The 20,657-nt window shown below is 36.9% G+C and overlaps 1 protein-coding gene across 1 annotated transcript in view; it reads right to left on the minus strand.

Moving 5' to 3' along the window:
- The window catches only part of FOXN1 (forkhead box N1), a 32,241-nt gene that overhangs the window by 11,111 nt on the left and 473 nt on the right, over positions 1-20,657 (minus strand). Inside the window, exons 2-5 of the mRNA XM_053457084.1 lie at positions 17,581-17,699; positions 7,535-7,689; positions 6,225-6,668; positions 3,667-3,792 (exon numbers count right to left, since the gene is read on the minus strand). Coding sequence (XP_053313059.1) covers positions 3,667-3,792; positions 6,225-6,668; positions 7,535-7,689; positions 17,581-17,638 — 783 coding nt within the window. The 5' untranslated portion in view covers positions 17,639-17,699. The remainder of the gene's footprint in view (positions 1-3,666; positions 3,793-6,224; positions 6,669-7,534; positions 7,690-17,580; positions 17,700-20,657) is intronic.

The following is a 20,657-nucleotide window of genomic DNA, read 5'->3' on the forward strand; positions in this document are numbered from 1 at the left end:
TCCTAACCATAATTTTTAAATGATAGCTAATGATTATCCATAACCATTTGAGCCAATCATTTTTCATAATTACTATATCTGTGGCATTAGCACCATTTGATCAGTGAGGGTCTCGTAGATGCATTCACAAACCTGGGAGTTTACAGCTGGACTGGACTTTTGAAACCACCAACATCCCTGTACATTATGCAAGAGATCAAGGCAGGTCAAGAGATCTCTTGAAAAGTGATCTACCCACCTGAATTCTACATTTTGCTGACCCAGCTTGAACGAGCTGCTCACTGGAGTTGGCCTTTCATAATCTGTAGTATCTTTACTGAGCTCAAACATTTTACTCTCCTAAAAAGTCTGTGTTGGATCACTGCACCTTTCAGTCTTTCTGCTGGATCTACCACTGATAAGTACCCACAAGACAAGATCCTATAACCCTGCAATGCTGAAGCTCTTCGAAAACAGGGTAACTTCAATACTTGAGGTCCTATAATCATAATGACTAACTTTGGCACTCAGGGTATTGTGGACAATAATTCTCAAAATGGTCATAAAGCCACTTAAGATCAGTAATCTACGACTTGTCCAAAGCCTGGCCATCACTGAGTTAGGAAGAAAATATTCTATCCATTGCCCATGGACCAGTGCTTGTGAAACGCCTTATTTCCAGATATTTACTCAAACAACGTGAAATTGCTTCAGAAATAAGTAGCATTCAGGAAAACACTGAGAAAAGGAAGGCAGCAACTTAAAAATCTTATAAAAAATAAATAAAACTGTTAATTTATCTAGAAAGGAAAATGAAAAGGTGTGCGTGATTAATATAAAACATGCTTGGAAATCATGTGTTTAGTTGTGATGTTTAACTTTCATGCTTCAAAGGGTGCCTGCATATAAAAGTTTTATTATAGGTGGGAATAGCAGACGTGATCCCAGACTAGCTTTATGATGTAATGGTTGGCTACTGGCGCACTTACCACTTCTACATGTTACGGGTTTGCTCAACAGCCAATTTCCCCAGTCTGTTTTTACAAAGACTAAAAATGGTAATTTCCATTAGAAGCCGGTGGAATGTATCTTGGTCACCGCTCTTGGAGGTGCGTGACCTGTACAGGTAAATGGAGTGCCAGGAAGAGATCAAACCCCTTACCACACTGACTTGCCATAAGGTAATGGCTAGAAAAATATAAATACAATACGCCTGTAAATTTCCTGATCATCTGCTACTCAGTAGATCATTCTGAGGCTATGAACTCCATGGTACAGAATGTGTTTATGTTCCTTGCATACCTTTTGAAGTATTTTACTTTTTGTCTTTATTTTTAAATAATTACCAAATACTCATATCACCTAAAAATAAGTCCCTTTTGACCGTATGACCAGACTTTCTGTAAACGGTGGAGTCATCTGTAGGTCAGCAACGGATCTAACGGATCGTGGCATTAAACCACCACTGAGCTTCTATTCCACCCATCAACTTCTCTATACAGAATCGCTCTATTCACATTACACAGAGTGAGGACGTTAACCAGATAGTTTACATTGCGCTACGCTGTCATGCTGAAATATTTACTTTTATTCACAGATAATGAATTAAGGAGATGACATCCAGGCTGTCACTCCTTCCGCTGGGAAGCTAACCGATGTAAGACGTACTGTACAGGTGCTAAAAGTGTGCTAAAATGTGTACGTCTACACCTAGGAGACTGTAGCATGTCTGCAATTAATCACGTTCATTTTACGAAAAGTTTGGTCTTGCCTGAAAGATATCTACGTGGGCTTTTTCTGGGTTCATTAAAAGGAAATTCTGAAATGTTGGTGTGAGTGATTTATAAAGGTGCCCGGTATACTGTTACTAACCCATCGATGATTGCTGTTGAGTGTTTTTAGGACAAGCGCCAAAGGGGCAATGTCACTGTTTAGGTATAGCTCCATGTCACGTAAATAAGTACTTAGAATATATATATATATATATATATATATATATATGTATATTTGGAGTGCCTGTTTTGAATATTAGGTAGATAGGGGACTGAGAATACTGATGTCAAGTTTGCAGGACGTGGGTACATTCACTATAGTTTCACACAAAAAAATTATTATATATAAAAACATTATAATTTCACAAAAATGACAGGAATGCACTTTAAAGTGCACAGAATTTGATCTATACATTAAGCTGGGTACACCAAAAAAAAATACCTAGACGGTGTTGCCATAGAGATATACAGTTTGCAAGACCTAGCAATATATTGGCTATGTATTGCAGTAAATTATCTTTAGATTTAAATATTTGCAAGTAATTTCACTAATACAATTATAAATCAGTTATTTTTTATGCACAGTAGAACATTATATATTTGACAGCAATTAAGTCAGAACCAACCGTGAACATGTATGAATGAATCACATTATTAGTCAGAAGGGATGTTTCACAGGCTTGTAAATTCTTCCTTATTTGATCAATAATTCAGAGAAACATGCAAAAACTGCACAGACTTGATAGCACATGTTTACCCTTTTCCTAAAATAGAAATTTGAGCCTACATTTTATTATCTTGTATGTGATGATGCCAAGGATATGTATTGCATAATACCTTATGTACCTCTGCGTTATTACAACCTTTTATCCTATAATAAAGATGGCCCGATACATTTTAACAGGGTCACGGCCCAAAATAGCCTCGTTAATCATTTGGGTGCTGACATGATGATCAGCTAGTTTCTAAGCTATATAAACAAAGGTCAATATATATATATTGTTTTATGGTGCTAGTTATCCTATTTTCAATAAAATAGAGACATTCCAAATTGTCAAGGCTCTGATCAACTTCCTAATCAGTAATTTTTTTAGGGGTTCTATGTAAAAGGTTTTTCCGGTGACTTTGGACGATTCAATTCAAGTTGAGAAAGAGATTTCTAAGGTCACTAAATTGTATTGGGTCTATACAAGCTATAACCTTAGACTAAAGACGTCATCTTCTCTAAGGCTAATACGGCCATATGCAGTTCCTTTCTTAACACGCGTCGTAGAGTTCTTCTCAGCAGATGTGTTAAGTTTTCTATATGGTAGGTGTCTCAAAGCTGACAGATTGACACTTTAAGTGCCACAATATGTTGTGCTGATTTTAAATGCATAAGAGTTAAACTGTAATTTAGAAAATATAGTGTTTTTAACACGAAGATTTATGCCCTAACGTATAGACCGTGCCTTGTGGCGGCTTGACACCTCATTGGAGAAGTATCGTCAAAGTTTTAGTAGGGGTAGTTTGTCAAGCTGCCACTCCGCAGGTGGATATATGTTGGTAACTGTAGAGGTGAACATGTTCCGGCTAGTCCGTGTTATTCCTGAATGTTTTGTTTGCTACAGTATCAGAGGGTTATGCCAACATGCTGTCATCCAGCTGGCACCGCTCTAAGGGAGGTACCCAGTTCTTCTCCCACTTCAAGTATAATAATATCATTTTTAAAAAATACAGTCCTCCAGATACGTCCAACGTAAACTCTCAAATGCGTTAACAAAATGACAGCTTTTTCAGAAATCATAAAATTAATAACGATTAGCTGCACCAACATTTTAGAACACATCGTGAATTTGAAATGCATCATTTTTGTTTCCTATAAATAATGGCATCATACGTTGGGGTCTTATAATAAAATGAGGTGGGGTCTTACCTGTGGAAATGTCTGTGGCGTGCAGTATATTTGCTGCGTTGGGGACTGGGACCAATACATTCTCTGTTCTTTTTCTTGTTGCCGCATGACCATAGACTGTGACTTCAGCTTGACCTCTGACCCCAGCTGAAAATTCGATAAATTATTATGTTAGGGGGAAAAAATCTTTACAGGTAGAATCGGGGCCTTGTGACGCATTGTGGTTTTATGATTTCCCTCCTTGGCCTTCAACGAGGTTATGTAGTTGATTTCGGTGCAAAATGTTGTAAAGGGGAACTATGGCTAAACATGATGCTTGATAACTTCTCATACCCATAAACATGGTTGCTTAACATGTCATTTTATTATTAGCTACACCTGAAGTTGTTGAATCTGTGACTCACCATAAATGTTTTTTAATATTCAGTTCCATGCATTTAATACACAATTATAACTTCTCCCAGTGACTAACAGCACAGTATGTATCTTTGTACTAATGTTACATTCATTAACCATATGAGTGCTAAACATGCAATATACAGGGGTGTCCTTGATAATAATGGGGCCCTGGGCACGCCCCCCCTGGTGTTTGCCCCTGGGAGTGCAGTATGGAAGAGGTGAAGGTTGGTCCATCTGCTGGACTTCTTTGTCATTATTGTGCCGTCTCGTTCTGGGCTCAGAAGAAGTCCATGCTGGTGGCACAGACCTCCATCACAGCCTTAGTGTCTACTTGGTGAGGGTACCCAAGGGGCAGCTGCTGTGATTGCCCCTTATGCTCAACATTAAAGACAACTCTGGGAACATGATCACTGTAATTTTACCTTTATTTTGGCTACACTAAGTGTTATGGTATGTATTTTAGGTATACTTGCAGGGATATAGTTTACACGCAGAGTAAGCACATGCTGCAGTAAAAAACATGCAGAGACCGTACGCTGACACAGCCAGACGAGACACAGTTTGCATCATGAATTATCAGGGCTTAATTTCCGGGGCCAATCATTATGATTTGCTTCATAGTTACAAACAACCCAAAAGTAGGCGAGATAATGAGATATGGATAAATTATAAATGACTGCTTTCGTGAGATTGTCCACCTTCTTCATTTTGTGTTGTTCCTATTTCCCCATTAATATATTATACACTTTTTCTTCTTTACAGATTGCCTATTTTTTAATGTCTGCATATAGTGGGCTTTAACAATACACGTGGGTCTTTGCAGAGTCCTTGAAGGTTTTCCTCCAGAAGTTAAGCATGAAATGTTACGAAACAGCCGTGGTAAAATAGGAAGCAAAGATCAAGCTTGAAGCGATTATAAGCTTTTATATCATATACCAGTCCGCTATCATGGGATCATGCGCTCCCCGTCACCATCACGCATACACGCCAAAGCAGAAGCCCTTATACTTGCCCCAAGAGATGCTGAAAAAGTGAAACCACCAGAATCCTCCTATCCAACAGCAGAGTCCAAGAGTCAGCTGCAATAAGGCACTAAAAAGTTTTACAGGAGCGACTGATTTATGGCGACCCACCTTGGAAAATAACAGAACAAGCAACACCTCAGATTGTTTTGCACTAATGTGCAACTCCATTACCAAAGATACCAAAGATACACGTTCAGTATTTTTTACATTTACTAGTTTTAAAAGATTTATAACTTGTTGGGAGTGATGGACAACTGAAATACAGAATCCACGTGCGTGAAAATGTTTAAATACACGGTGACAATACCATCATTTTTTCAGTATCATTTTTTACAATTTTGAATGTCTTATATTTGTCAGACTTTATAATAAAGTGACCATAAATCTCCTAATTTGTAACGGATGAGGGAACCTATTGTAAATTCTCCTAACCTTAGTTAGGAAACTACCATATTTTCCCCTGTTTTAATGCTTATACATTGTCCCCATTGATTAGAGGCCAGACACAATTTGAAAAGCAGAAATCGTTACATTTACATGTATTATAAAGCCATTTTTGAATGTGCACACCAATAACTTGTATTAATATTCAGTACAGAGTTATGAATTTTACACAATCTTCAGTCTTTCATAGTAAATTACCATTCTGCTTTTTGCCAGACCAGATAAATCAAGAACATGTATCGGAAAACAATCAAACACGTAATACGCATGTAACCCATGCCTGTTCTGCTCTACATGTTAGAGGAACAGGTAACAGGAGTGGAAAAGAAACACGGAGAAACCAGAGACTTGACTCTGGTGAAATAAAAGCTTACCTTCCTTTCGGTAGATTTCACATATTGGGGTTTATTCACTAAAGTGGGGTGAGGTTGCAGGACAGTGACCATTTCACTACATCATGGAGGAACAGCAAGCTTCTGCTCCAAGAATTGTTGGATTTCCCTGTATAAAACACCTCACTGGTCTAGATTGTAACCTCGCAAGAGCTTTTTTTATGTAGGGCCATCTCACCCCTTTTTGCAGAGAAATTTGCCAGAGATGGCCCTTTTATAAGGCATTGTGAATTCAGAGAATTGAAACCCTGCCACTTTAGTGAATAAACACCTTTAGATGGGATAGTATGGTTCGCAGTAACGTCTTAGTTAAACTCACCATTATCTGTGACCCTTCATCTTGAGCTGAGCTATATTGCAGAGTGTTGCACCATGTTGTATCTGCTGAAATATCATGAGTGGAGAATGTTTCGGGATCAGAGGGCACACAGACATTGTCGAAGCTCTCCATTTCATCCATGTTTTTGTAAGGTTTTTCTGTGAGGGATAGAGAATGAAGCGTCTCTGGGAAAACATCACTATACTGCCTCTTGTAGGGATGGTACTGGTTTCTGCTCTTCATGTACTTGTTGTAGCTTCTTTCTGTGTTGTCATCATAGCTGTACCTCCTATATTCCTCATCTGGAGAACGTTTCATCGTGAATCTCATGTTGCCGTGATCCTGAGGCGACGAGGACAGAATAGGACTCATTGAAGATTCGGAATTCTTTCTGTTGGCCTGGCTGTCAGCATCATGCGTCTGTCCTACATAGCTCACAGTGTCCTAACAACAACCAAATAACATTTATTTTACAGCATACATTTCAATAAAATACATGTTATCACATAGGTTGGATAAAATGTATACACAATTATACAAACATGTGGGAATGCTGCCGTTTACTTGTATGTTATGTCATTCTACCCATCGAACTCCTTTGCCCTCTCAAACTGCTACGTTAGTGCTTCCATTTTGCACCCGAAGGCAGTGCTGCATTCCATAGATCCTAAATTGAATTGCCTTATCTTGTATAAAGGATGACACTAAGTTCAGTTATCAGATTTCTGGAGGTCATTAAAAGAGCACCATAAAAATGTATAGCTGACTGCGCAGCTGCAGAATGAAACCAAAAAATACTCCTAGATGTGTGGGTCACCTTACAGTCAAGGTGTGCTGCAGGCAGTGAATGTACTGTAACCTCTACATAACTCCCTCAAACATTTCTGGATAGAGCAAAGTCCTATACAGAATGTTTGCTGTCTATTTTGAAAGTTGACAATTTTGTATTTAAGGAAAAAAAACAGGTTGAAGACCTATGCTATGTCCTACGAGATCAGCAACTGTGGATGAAAACTTCACTTCTTAAGCATTGCGAAAAACTCGCAAGAAAATTATAAATCTACAGAAAATAATTGAGAACACTAGTGATATCATACAAAGATATGGTAAATCTATTTTTTTTTTAATTCAGAGATGCCCATATTCTTATGTATAACTTGTTCTTTAATTATTTGAGCATTCAGCATGTAAATTATTACAAAAGCACATTATGGGGTTTATAAATGGAGTTCCATGGTGTGCTTTAGTAACATGTTTTGTAAATAATGGATGCCCCAGGTCTTACTTAAGTTAGATAATCTTTTACCTACCATTTGTAAACAAGAAGATCCATTCTGATTCATTATTCCATCATCTGACTGGTTTATGGAAGTACATTCATTATCTAGAGATCCAGAAGCAAACTTCATATTTGATTGATCTTGCATTATCGAGGAAGGCACCAAATCCTGGCTGACCAAAAAATCTGTAAACAAATCACACGGAAGCTCTTAAAATGTAACACATAATAAAAAATTATATTGGTGCACCAGACGAGTTACACAAGTGCTTATTTTTTTGAGGGACATAGCCACAGCACAGTAACCTATTTTCATGAATGTCCAAAAAATATGAATGTTTAGTTTTGAGTAGCTTATATATCAATGCGGGCCTGGTGGCGACATGAAATAAATTATGTGAGAGAAAAACGTTATAGTATATGTATAAAATAAAAACACTACAAAAAATCCTGCAAACTATCTCAATTTCACGTAAAAAAGTGTCACCCAGCCACGCAAAGGTCAATGTTACCTGTAGAAGCAATGTGAACTTGAACACTTAATAGTGTATTTTGAAAAAGTTAGACCAGGTCTAGATTAGATTCCCCTTACTCAGTGGATAAACTCCAATAGGTAAAAAAATAACAGAATTGATAAATTCAACTTCAGAGACTTTTTTTTTTAAACTGCTTAGTTTTTCTTATTTTAATAAAAAATGTTTTGTTCTTGATAATTACCCAATGGAAACGCTGCAAGAGTGAATAAAATAAGCAAACCTTTTGTCATCTATTATCATTACTAGATATTTTCTCCTTTCATCTTTTAATGTAAATGGATGATTTATTAGACTGAATAAAAATGTTAATCTCCATTTTTTTTCCCTCAGGCAAGTGATGTGCAGTAAATATTTTAAGAAATTTCTTAAAATAAAAAAAGAAACCTTTTTATTGCTGACTTTTCTACATGGCCTAAGGATAGAACATAGATTTGTGATGAACCCAGAGCTGGTATGTAAAATAATAAGAAGTGTCATGTAAAGTTCATGTGTACACTATAATATGTAATTTACAAGTGATTTGTACGTAGCTTATCATTAGAACATCCAAGGGAATTCTCCTGCTGTTTACTTTTACCACGTTGCACCAGAACTGCTCTTCAAAAAGAAGACTGGAGAAGTGTGAGGACTTAAGGCTTTAGGCTTCAGGTTAAGAATTAATTAAATTTGCCCTTTCTGAACCAGGAACCTGTTCATAGACTATAGATTTTTAGAAAGTGCCACACAGTTGAGTTCTCTTGATATGTAATTTGGCCAAATCGTATAGGATCTTTGGTTTGAAACTCAAGTTGAGGGTAACTAATCAAACATGAGCCAGTGGCACGTTTCACCACCGATCTATTCAGGAAAGCCAGCAATGCGTCATAGAAATGAAGAGAATGCTTCAGAGATTACCCAAGATGTAAATGCCTAAATATTATAATATGAAAACTATTAAAAATAAATAATTGCTCAATTTTTATCATGGACCTTCCAACAATATTAGTCCTACAACATGTGATTCCTTTCAACACCACTTTGTAGAATCAGTTGTTTGCATAGAGGCTTAGGTTGGGTTATATTTTTTCATTGTGTATAACGGGTTATTCATTTAAATTAAACATTTAATGTGGTAAAAGTGTAGAATGCCAACTAACGACGATTGTCCACTTTTAGTTAGTAAAATTATTATTGTTTCTGCTCAATATAAGCAAAAGTACTTTTTGGTGAACTTATCTGTTTAGAAAGGCAGATGTGTCTAGCACGCATGAAATCCCTCAGCTGACGTTTTAGTATTAAATATCAGTAGCTGGAAATGTCTTTGACAAATGGCTTATTTTGTTACAGCATTTTGTAAATGTCGCATGACAGCCTTATACTCTTATTACCAGGTCACTACTGAAAAATATAGCAGTGAGTGGAAATAGCTGAAGCAATGAAAGAAGCCTGGCAGTACTTCATAATAGAAACTGATTAATTAGTTTAGCATGGATAAGGAACCTCTGGCACGTTGCCATGGCACATATCCTCTGGCACGTTGCCATGTCCATTGTCATATACTACTATATTGTCACTGTCCTTCTTAACTGTTATTTTTATGAGGCCCATTTATGAAGACACAATGCTACAATGGAAATTAGTGATACCTAAGAGCATGTTATTGGATGATTGATAACATAGATTAGATTACATTGCAGGCCCATAAATGTCTTGGAAATAGCCACCAGTAGAGTAGAACCTACATATATCAAATATATATCAAGTAGAAGCGACTGGGATGATAGTGTCCAAAGAGCGGTGGTTCAAACAAGTCTTTGGGACAATCAATGGTTCTGCTTTCATCTTTATCCCTACTGGAATACAACCTAGTCCTGCTTTTATTGTCATTGATCTTTCTCTTAATACATTGGTTAATGGCCCTCCCATATAACATAGAAACATTTGATAGCAGATAAGAACCATTCAGCCCATCTAGTGTGCCCACTTTTCTTGATGTAACAACCTTAATCAGTCCTTGCTCTTGTCTTACATTCAGGTTATGTCTATACCCTACATGGTTAAATTCCCTCACTGTATTAGACTTTACTAGGACCGGTGACTTACAAGGGCTAAACTGACTAAGGGCTAAATTGTTTTTCTGTTTACAGGGTAGGTGATGTATAGGCTCTCATTGTGCAAATATACATTTAGTTCTTGTATGCCTACAATTGTACAATTACGAGGAGATTACAATTACAGTCCCATAAGCAATATCAAGGTCTGGCTTAGACCCAGCTGAGTTCATGCTGTACACCCCACCTCCCCACCCCCAACTCTGTATGCTTAATTGTGAGGTGCTGAAATAATGGAAGGTCCTGAACACGTACAATTATTAGGTTAGTATGGTTTGGGTCTGACAGTTCTGTGATTAGGACCCTATGCTGCATGCTGCAGCATACATTCTGAGCAAAAATGACCTCATGCATTATTCAATAAAAACATTCCTGACATCTCAAATCATAGAGTTACAGGATATCATTAGACATATGGGTTTCATAATTGAAGACCCTCTAGATCCCAAATTAAATCGCATCATGAGATCTCCCAACTATGGTTACAAAGCAACAAACATTACACTATCTCGGATTATCCAGAAACAAGATCATTCTAGCATCTCACTTTAAACAGAAATGAGAGATTCCCAGCACCTCCGGTTAACAGCAAATAGAAAAGATCCCCACGATATTATAAAGAAACACCACCAAGATGCATTTCCATTGTTGTACTGACTAAATACTGTGAACTTTACAACCCCTAAAATATAAAAAATTCACTCTAATTGTCATTTGAATTATGTGATGCTACAGCTCCCAATGATTCTCAGCCAGTGTGGCAGGGTTCCATGTTTAAGAGCAGATACTTTGATATAAGTACACTGGACAAGCCAAGGTGAAGGCAAATGTATTACTTTAAACTCCCTGTGTTGAAGAATAAGATTTCAATTCATTTTAGATCTTACTTTTCTGCAAGGCCGCAAAATTATTATCTATCACATTGGGAACTTTGGAGTGTGCAGCCTGTGTGTGTTTAGAATGTATGACACGATAGCAAGACTACCGAGCTTCAAAATGAACATCAGTAAGGAGTTGTGAGGGCAAGGAGCACCAGACAGCCTAGACCTGCCTTGTACCAGTGGTAAGACAAAGTTCAAATGCACTCTGACCATACAACCTGAAACCAAAATGTCATTACAACCGAGCTCTAAAGAATGTTCCTTAGATACAATTAATTGCTTCAGCTGAATGCGAAAGCTAAATAAATCTCCTCTTTCACCTGCACACACGCCTACTACCCAAGCTTGCTGTTCTCGATGTGTAATGCGATCATTCATGCACATAATGGGATAACATATCGTTGACTTGTTATAATTAGCTTATTCCCAGTGTTCTCTGTCCCTGAAATTGTTCCTCTTTTGGCTCTGCCTTTGGTTGTAAATTAATAAGTAGGTCAAGAAATGAAACGTATGCTTTGTACCAAATGAATCACAGGCAAACAGTTAACATAACAAACTTGAAAATGGATTTGGAGAGTTATAGAGGGTACCTCTAAACATGGAATAGTTTTACGGTATGAGAATCCAATAGATGATGCCAAAAAAGCATTTAAATTAATATAGTTTCCTGTTCTATTGATTTTTGTTGTTGCTCTTCAACTACCATCAGGTGGCATCAAAGAGAGTTACAGTCCTCCAAAAAGCATAGCTGGGAACACTCCCTTTTTTTGCCTTGTGGAAATTAGAACTGACTACCGTGCCCCTCGGACAGTGTAAATAATCTCTAGGCAGAGGAGTGGTATTTGGTCCCATACTAGGTGTGCCCAAATCCTGCTCATTCCCCAGCCCCTTTTCAGTTCTTTTGTGGGGGGTGGTTTGCCTCCTGCCTCCTTTTTATAATGGGCAGAAGCAGTAGTGCTATGAGGAGGGGGCTGCCATGCGTTGTTTCTAGGTGTAATTATTATAATTACTGTTTCCTAGACAATATGTTCTAAACTTGTAGTTGAGGTTGACGAATGAGGATCCTCTTTGACAAAGCTTGTTCTTCTGTTCTACTAGAATAGAGTTGAGAAACACCTGACCTACATCATGACATACTTTTGTGATGGGACAAGATACATTCATTTATGAATGAAAAGAAAAAAAAGATGCAACAATGCCTATACACAAAAGAGTGTTAATGAGTATGGGTGGATGATTTTCAATATAATATTTGAAATGACCAGAATGCCCTTTCTATAATCTGGCTAAGATAATTTGCTAATTATATTGTGGTTTATGAGTGTTTTTTTGTGAACATACCAATACTAATATAAGATTGGAATTATTCTTACGTCTTGCTAATGAAATGGAGCCCTTGACATCTGTCCCGATTGGAACTAATATTGGATTGGTCATAAGGTTTGGCTTTGATGACTGGTTGCTATTGTTTAATCTTTCCATGTTCTTCCCGATCCATCTCTAGAAGAAAAACTCCCCATTCCACTTTCTTAGTTCACTTAGCGATCGTGTGCCATCTTCCTTTTCTTTACTACAAAGGCGTGTTCCTTGTTCCACCCTAATTGTTTCTGTTCTTGGCTGTGGCAGCTTGTTTTATACTGGGTGTGGCGTAAACCCACATGAAAGTACTGCATACCCAGTTTTCCCCTGTTTTGCTTTCTTAGTACAATATTCCAAGCAGGGACTACCGTACCTGTTCAGAACATCAATTATCGACCAATCCTCAGTCACTCCCACCAACCTGCTGGGAATCGCCTAAAATCTAAGCCCTGTAATTATCTGTCTTTTGCGGCATGCAGTTCAAATCTTTTTTTTTTGTTGTTGTTGTATTACATGCATTAAGTGTTGTATTTTACATTGTCTGAAATAAACCATATTAGAAAGGGAATTTCTGTTGATTTCCCAAACTGCTTTCACGTTATTAGCAGAAATATATGGAGAGGTGCGGATTATTAGCAGTATATGGGGCTAAAAATTAATTTCTAATTACTAAAAGGAAAACACTTAAGATTATGGAAAAAATAATTATGTTAAAAAGTCATTAGCAGGATTAAGGAGTTATTGAAAGTGATTTAGCCTTCTTCCTTATATTAAAAAAAAGGTTACTATTCCTATAATACCATATAATTATCTGTGGGCATTTTTTTTCTCTTCTGTTCGCCGTCTGAAGGCCCCGTTGGCTATTTTGCTCACAGTAGTTTGTAAGCAGCGAACCCTCTGTAAAATTCTCCAAAGTCGGAGAGCAGCGATGTATTAATGCCTACGGAGACTTTTCCTAGGGTGGCAGGTTGCTGTGGTGTTACTGTTAGCCCCTTTGCCTCAAAATGGGGGGCATATACTGCAATAGCACGATTGCACCACTACTCAATAGGCCAGTTACAAAAAATCTCTGATTTTACGATCAAAATGTGTTTTACTGTTCAGTGGTAGAATGTTAAATAGATACTGTAGTCAGATATGTACTATAGGCAGCCGCCACTATATGTACTATATGTACTATAGACAAGGATTTATCTCTCATTGATTTTAAAGGGACCATTACAGAACATGTATTCATATAAGACATATAAGAATATAATAACTCACATATCGTATAAGATTCTTATAATTCACTGTTTGGTGAAGAGCTTGGAAATACATCGCTAATAGTTTCCCCTACAAATGTTTATGCTCTTACCATTCCAACCAAAAGGGCTATTGCATGATGTATCAGAAGGGAACTTAAGATATTCCCCCAACGGATACCTTTTAAAATTGCAGTTCCAACAAACAGACAGAACTAATTCATTTGATGGTTTGTGTCTTTGGGTGTAAATATAATCGAAATGATGTTGAGAACCATTTTTTCCAAACTTGCTGAGCAAAATTGATAGACTGAAATTTATTATTCATACTCATAGTCTTTCTCTGTATCTCTCTCAGTGTACATTTCTCTATCTCGACAGACAGACAGACACACACACACACACAGATAACATAAGATATGGATAAGGATCTCATGCTTCTGGATCTTGTAAAGATGTCAGGTCAAACTACCAGTGCTAAAATGAAGCTTGCATTTACTGTAAAACATATTTAATCCTACATGTTTTATAAGAATACAAATTTCTTCTATCATGCTCAACTATTTGCCCAATTTTAAGATTTTGAAAAGAAAGGATCCAGATAATAAAAAAAACACCAGTTTGTAACTGTGGTTTGTTGCCTGTTGGTTAATGAGATGCAAATAATTTTGATATAATACATATCTGATTGCTCTCAAGTTACTCTGCAGACATGTACCTGTTTTACACTACATTAATTTCTATGACCTTGCATTACAAAATTCTTGCCGTGGTCAGTATTTCCTCTCCAAATCATCTACCGTTCACGATGCACCATAAATCAGTGTTTCTCAACTGATCTGAGCATCGATTAACAATGTTTTCATATCTGAACAGTCAACCCAAGAAGCAGAGATTCCGGTTATTTAAAGGCAGACCCCCACTCCATTCATATACCGTATAATAATATTTAATGTAAAAACATCTGTTTGGGTAACATGCAAAGTTTACAGATGGCTACAAATTCAAATAGATATTTAAAATTATATTTAGAGAATTTAAAAGGAAAGAAGAACAAAGCCAAAAGACAATTGACATACAATTAGTAGTGTTAAATGGGTCTCATACAGTACAATGGTAAAGCAGGGCTGGATAACTATTCCTGGATATCGGTTCCATTTCTGGCTTAAGATATTGGTAGCAGTTTCCCAGCTTAAGCCATGGAAATGCCAAACATCACTGGACCCAATTTTTTCACCCAAAAGGTTATTTAATAACCACTCACATTTCCTTCTTCTGCTTGCCACCTAATGCAGGGAGCTGAGATATGACATCATATGCCAGCAATCTGAACCAGCAGGTGGTTCCCAGACCACAGGTAGGGACCTCTACCTCCCTTGCATTCAGGTACAATTGGCCAAGGTGGGACAGCCCATGGGAGAAGCTTGCCCTGAGCCCCAATATGTGTAAAGACAACCCTGGATGATGGCTGTTGAGGAGACCCAAGGGGGACCTATAAGAAGCCTGGACTCCGGGCAGCTGGCCATTTTGCCCTGTTTTAAAGATGGGACTGACTCTATCTAAGTTAAATCTGTAGCTTTAAGCACTGTTGCCCAGGGGCAAAGCCTCTGGACATTTATAAAATTAGAGGTACGTCTAGATGATTTTAATTAAACTGGAAATTAGTATGCAGTATGTGTCAATGCAAGTATAAACTAAAGTTGTTGTTTTTTCTGTTTAATATTAAAGTGCACCTTTATGTGTCAGATCTCTCTCCGTTTTGAAAGACTTAGCTAGAAAAGTTTCTTTTAAAAAAATTCCAGACATCTGACAAGTTCCAACCTGACCACTAAATACTCATCCTACACGTTTATAGGGTGACTGTCACCTTCACAATCTTTAAGCATAACGAAATGAATTTATTAAAACTAGCCATAGCTTGCGCCTTTTGTTTTTGAATACAAAAAACTGGAAGAGATTTAGGAGGAAGACACTGAGATCTGCGGAGAAAAGTGTCACAACTTGAATTTTAAATAGTTTTCTGTTCCCGGAGCTCTATGTAAACCATATTACATTGGGCGTATAACTATACTGCAGTGAACTGTGAACTCTATGATGTGGAAAACTGACAGATCTGTTTTAAATATGGTAATTTAAAATTAGTTACAAAAATACATATTTTTGAATAAAAGGACATACTAAAACAAACTAATGATTACTGATGTTAATAATGATCAGCAATGAAACAATTGCAATACAAAAGTACAGAAGTGCTTGACAGGAATTTATGCATATTTCTTGTTATGATTAAAGAGTTAATCTGATGCAAAGTTTGAAAAGTAGTCTTATCACCATGACAACCTGCTGAATGAGCTATTCTATTATTCGCTTTAGTGTTAATGCCACTTAATTTTGTATCACTTTTATACATGAATATTTATGTATGTATATCATAAGGCCCATATTAGTCCAGATATGTCATGTTCCTAACTAACATGGGATCCACTACCGAGAGCATCAATGCTTATATCTTATCATCTCAAAACACAGCCCAGATTCAATTTAATGTAGCATATATGTATATTATATATATTAAAGTAGAATTACAACAGAAGTCTGGTTTTGCCTCAGGATAGGACTTGTACACTCTTTGCTGGGTTTGGCAACTCCACTCAAATCTAATCTCTTTGACTATTAGGGACACAGCCTAAAGGATAACTGAAGGAGTGGCCCTTGGTGGCACCCAGTGATATCAAACATTTCAAGCGTTTGATCTAGGCGATTTATTACCATGTACACCTGTTTAATTGTTTTAATAAACTATTCTATTTTTGTTTCAGCGGTAGGACTTATTGATGATGGGGCAGCACTTAGTACGAGATTAAGCCTGGGGTCTAATTTATGTGCAATAAAATGCTCAACGGGATGCCGCACTAAGCTTCCAGACTGCACTCACCCTACGTGGAAAGCCTTGGTCCATCTTTTTAATCACAAATCACCCCATCTGTGTTCTATGATGTTCTATTAGATCATATAGTCCAGAGACAGTACATTGAGTCTGAGAATCGTATGGTGTGAAGGTGCTGTTTAAGCGTTAGTTATTATGTAAAGCATATAGCTCTGCCATTGTATTCTTTTCTCTGTAGGTTTATGCACAGAAAATAGCACAGAAACCTTTAAGATGTTTATTTTTTAGTTTTTGTGGCAATCCTCTGTAAAAAAAAATCTGTAAAAGGCAAAATTTTGCATTATTAAAAACGTATTCCGAGGAAGGATTTGCGTATGTTTAACGAAAACTTCTAAACTAAGGTGTTTATTAATGCATTTTATTTTGCACATGAACTTACATGTACAAGCTGATAAAAACAAAAAAAATTGACTTATTTTATTCTAATCGATGACTCATTCTTAAATTAAAGGGGAATTCAGGAGTAATGAGCTGGGTGTAGATAGAAAAGAACATCCTTCAGCCTTGGTTGATTCATATCTTACAAATAGTATCAAGGAACAGGTGAAGGTAACAGGTCGATCATAGGTTCCTTGTTGTAAGAAAAGAGTTAGAGGTGCTAGACTGTGGCCCCTGCGATACTTGGTATTACGATAAAACAAAAGTAACAGAGCTCCTTGATACTGGAATTACTGGGCTCTGTAGACGGAGTACATCTATGATCTGTATTAACGTATATTTGCTAACAGGTGGCTCTGTGTTCATTCTGTCGAGCTGCTCTCGTGATGTCACAGATACAAGCTGCCCAATAGGACGTATTTATTATTATTTAAAACATCTTACATCATTGTTGTCCAACTGGTGGCCCAAAAGATGTTTTGTAAGACCAGAGGTTCATTTCTATTGCATGCCTACTTTAACAGTTCCTGTCCGCCAACAATTTTTGACAAACATTGTCTTAGAAATAATGAATTTGATACATTTTTGCAGCAATACTTCTTTTTTTTTTTAAAGCAAAAGGCTCACAAGCACTTTACTTACTGGAATGGGAGTTCACCATCTCTTTATCCAGAGGAGAGTAATCGTCCTTAGGTTCCATGAGATTACATTAAATGAAATTTGTTCTGTTAACATCCATCAGAGGATAACTGTCTGTTCTCCTGTACACAAACACAAAATATTCCTATTGTATTTTCAAGACAGCAAAATACTTCAATGAATTCGAAGTCACTGCACAACTTATTTAAATACAGTCACATGAAACATGTGACTCACTCACATCCGGATTATTTTAGGTATAGCCCTCCTCCCAGTAAAAACGTAGGTAGAGTGGTCACAAATAGTATTAGTGTAATATGGCTTGGCATTGTCTTCTTATAATGAACAGAATATTGCTAAGTAATATCACCCAAGCTGTGCAGTAGTGGGTGGATTTCCGGTCTCATTCTACTTTTATTGTTAATTGTTTGCTTTTTTTTTAATTAAATGCCTTTTCACTACATAACGCCCTATACTCCTGCCCCCAAATCCAGAATAGGTATCACCACCTGTGTTATTCTTGCACGTACCGCATGCGTGAAATGTGTTTCACCGTACAGTAAGCACTCAGCTCAGTTTTATCTCTGGTCATGTGTTTATTAATCTTTACGCCTAGCACAATCCATGACAAGATGCCAATTTGATTCCTTCCCTAAAATCTTCATGATTAATCCATTGAGATCCAAATGGGACATGCAACCCACTGGTTAATTAGAGGTCAATTAGATTCTGCCTTAAAATTAGTATTAAGTAGTGTGATTAATACACAACTAAAACACCAACACATTTCTTTGGTATGCAAATTGATTTGAAATTGACTCATTTTAGTCATAGAATAATAGTTTTCCTCTACAGATCAAACAATCTATATTTGATGGCAGATAAGCTAAACCATTCAGCCCATCTTGTCTGCCCATTTTTCTTAATCAGTCCTTGGTCCCATGCACGTTCAAGTGGTAAAACCTCCTTACATCACATGTTAGCCTCTGACCTTCTAGATTTAGGACCACTTGTTCTATCAATTCTCCTAAATCCCTTTATATATTTAATATCCTTTCCACCAAAGGTAAAAATATCGCTACCCCCTACTCTTTACTGCTAATTTTTATCCTGCAACTCATTCACCAATTCACTTAAAGACGCATCCATGTACACCTAGGCATCACTGTTGTCTGTGCGATAAAGTGACCCCTAAAGGAACATCACATTTTATGTAATAACCTTCAATCTTCACAGTGTTTATTGAAGATACTTTAATACAGAATAGATCATTTCGCAGGCCGTGATATAACATTCCATTCCGAGCCAGCAGAGGTCTACATTTTACAACTCATTTTAGGGATGTATGTGAAAAATCTCGGCCAGGAACAGCAAACTTCTTGGTTGGGCTTTCTTTTAGGGTAACATTTATCAATATGCTTTATACACGCAAAGCAGTATTCACTAAAATATGTCTGGTAAAAATATAGAGGTGGTAACCCTTCAAGAATTGTAAGGAATAGCTATAGTTACCCATACCAATAGATGTTGGTTGTAGTGTGGTAGATCTCATGCACTATTTCAGAAACATAAGGGTGTTAGGGCCACATGGATTTTAAGTCTGGTTATCATGGGACCTGCTGACAACCTAACATTTACAACCATGGATTATTTACCTAATCGCATGCAAATGAGCTCACATGATGGAGTTGGTGGAGCGCTCATTCAAACTGTACTCAGCTGTTGAAGATACACATATGTCGTATTGTCAGAATGTTCGTCATAACCTGACAGGCCCCTGCTTTAATGTTTGATACTTTTAAAACTGCACCCCTCGGAATAACAATCTGTTTAATACAATTCCCATTCTACTCACCCTATCTTTTAGGATCATATCAGTCTTTTAGCAAGTATTCTCATAGACAACAAGCTTGGAGCACAGGATACAAATAAAAGGTCAGAATACCTTTGTCATGTTAAAAAGGGCAAATTTCCTTTCATACAAATGTCATGTCAAAGTTAAGGTGCCAGAAACACCTTGTAACAGCGGCAGGGTTTTCTGGTTTAATATGTGATATTTATTGATTCCAAATGAGAAGTCAATATTTGTAGATAGATAATAATGTACCGTACATTTAGAGCAGAATTGTTTACAAAAACAGAAATTTATTTGAATTAAAAGTAATATCATTATTAATTATAAAGAATGTTTCTGTATTTAGTCATTACTCATTAAACTTCAGCAGCATGAAGTTGCAAAACACCTGCTTGTGCTAAACTAAATAGAGCATTCCCAAATGTCCCCCAAATGCATTTTGGTTTTAAATCCTATAATCGATAAATATTGTGCTAAATTTTGATCTGCTGTGTGATAAAAAGATTTGATAAGCTGTATTAGGCATACAAATAAATAGTATTTGGACATCTTTGACAATGCATCGTACAAAGTTGCTAAAACTGTTAAAAATGAAGTAAAGAAAAAAGTCTTGAATGTTGCATTGAAAAAAATAGGCGCTTGATGAGAAATTTATTTTCTCAAGAAGTCTGTTTCTTTCCTTGGGTCCTACTAAATTTAATTTGTAGTTTTTTTATGCCCACACCTGCACCAACAAGACCTGGGGGTGGCTATGACCTGCTTTAGAAACAGGCTTAAATCAATCATATTTATATGATTACATTGACAAAATGTGACAAAACGATTTTATTTTTTTAATAATTTCAGGAAATCCCATGAGTTGGTTTATGTTATTGTTCAGATGGTTCCTTGTCTCTTTTAGGGTCCAACAGTGTATTTTTCCACTGAAGTATATTTTGAAGGGCCAGTGAGAATACCCTACATAGCAAAATCAATTCACCATTGTGGCAAGGAGGACTGATCATTAAAAAAACTTAGGTTCCCCACTAGTTTACTTTTGTCTTATACACAGTAACCTCTGAAGCATACTCAGGACCACAGATGAGTCTCTATATAGGCTGCAGAAAAAGATATTGATGCATTGAATTTACCACCATGCGTGTCATGACAAGGCACACAATGAGATAAGAAATGTACAAAATATTCAAAAACTTACTACTAAAAAACTTGTAGTTTTCAGTACTTT

Source organism: Spea bombifrons, chromosome 2 (assembly GCF_027358695.1).
Source record: "Spea bombifrons isolate aSpeBom1 chromosome 2, aSpeBom1.2.pri, whole genome shotgun sequence".
Classification (NCBI taxonomy): Eukaryota; Metazoa; Chordata; class Amphibia; order Anura; family Pelobatidae; genus Spea; species Spea bombifrons.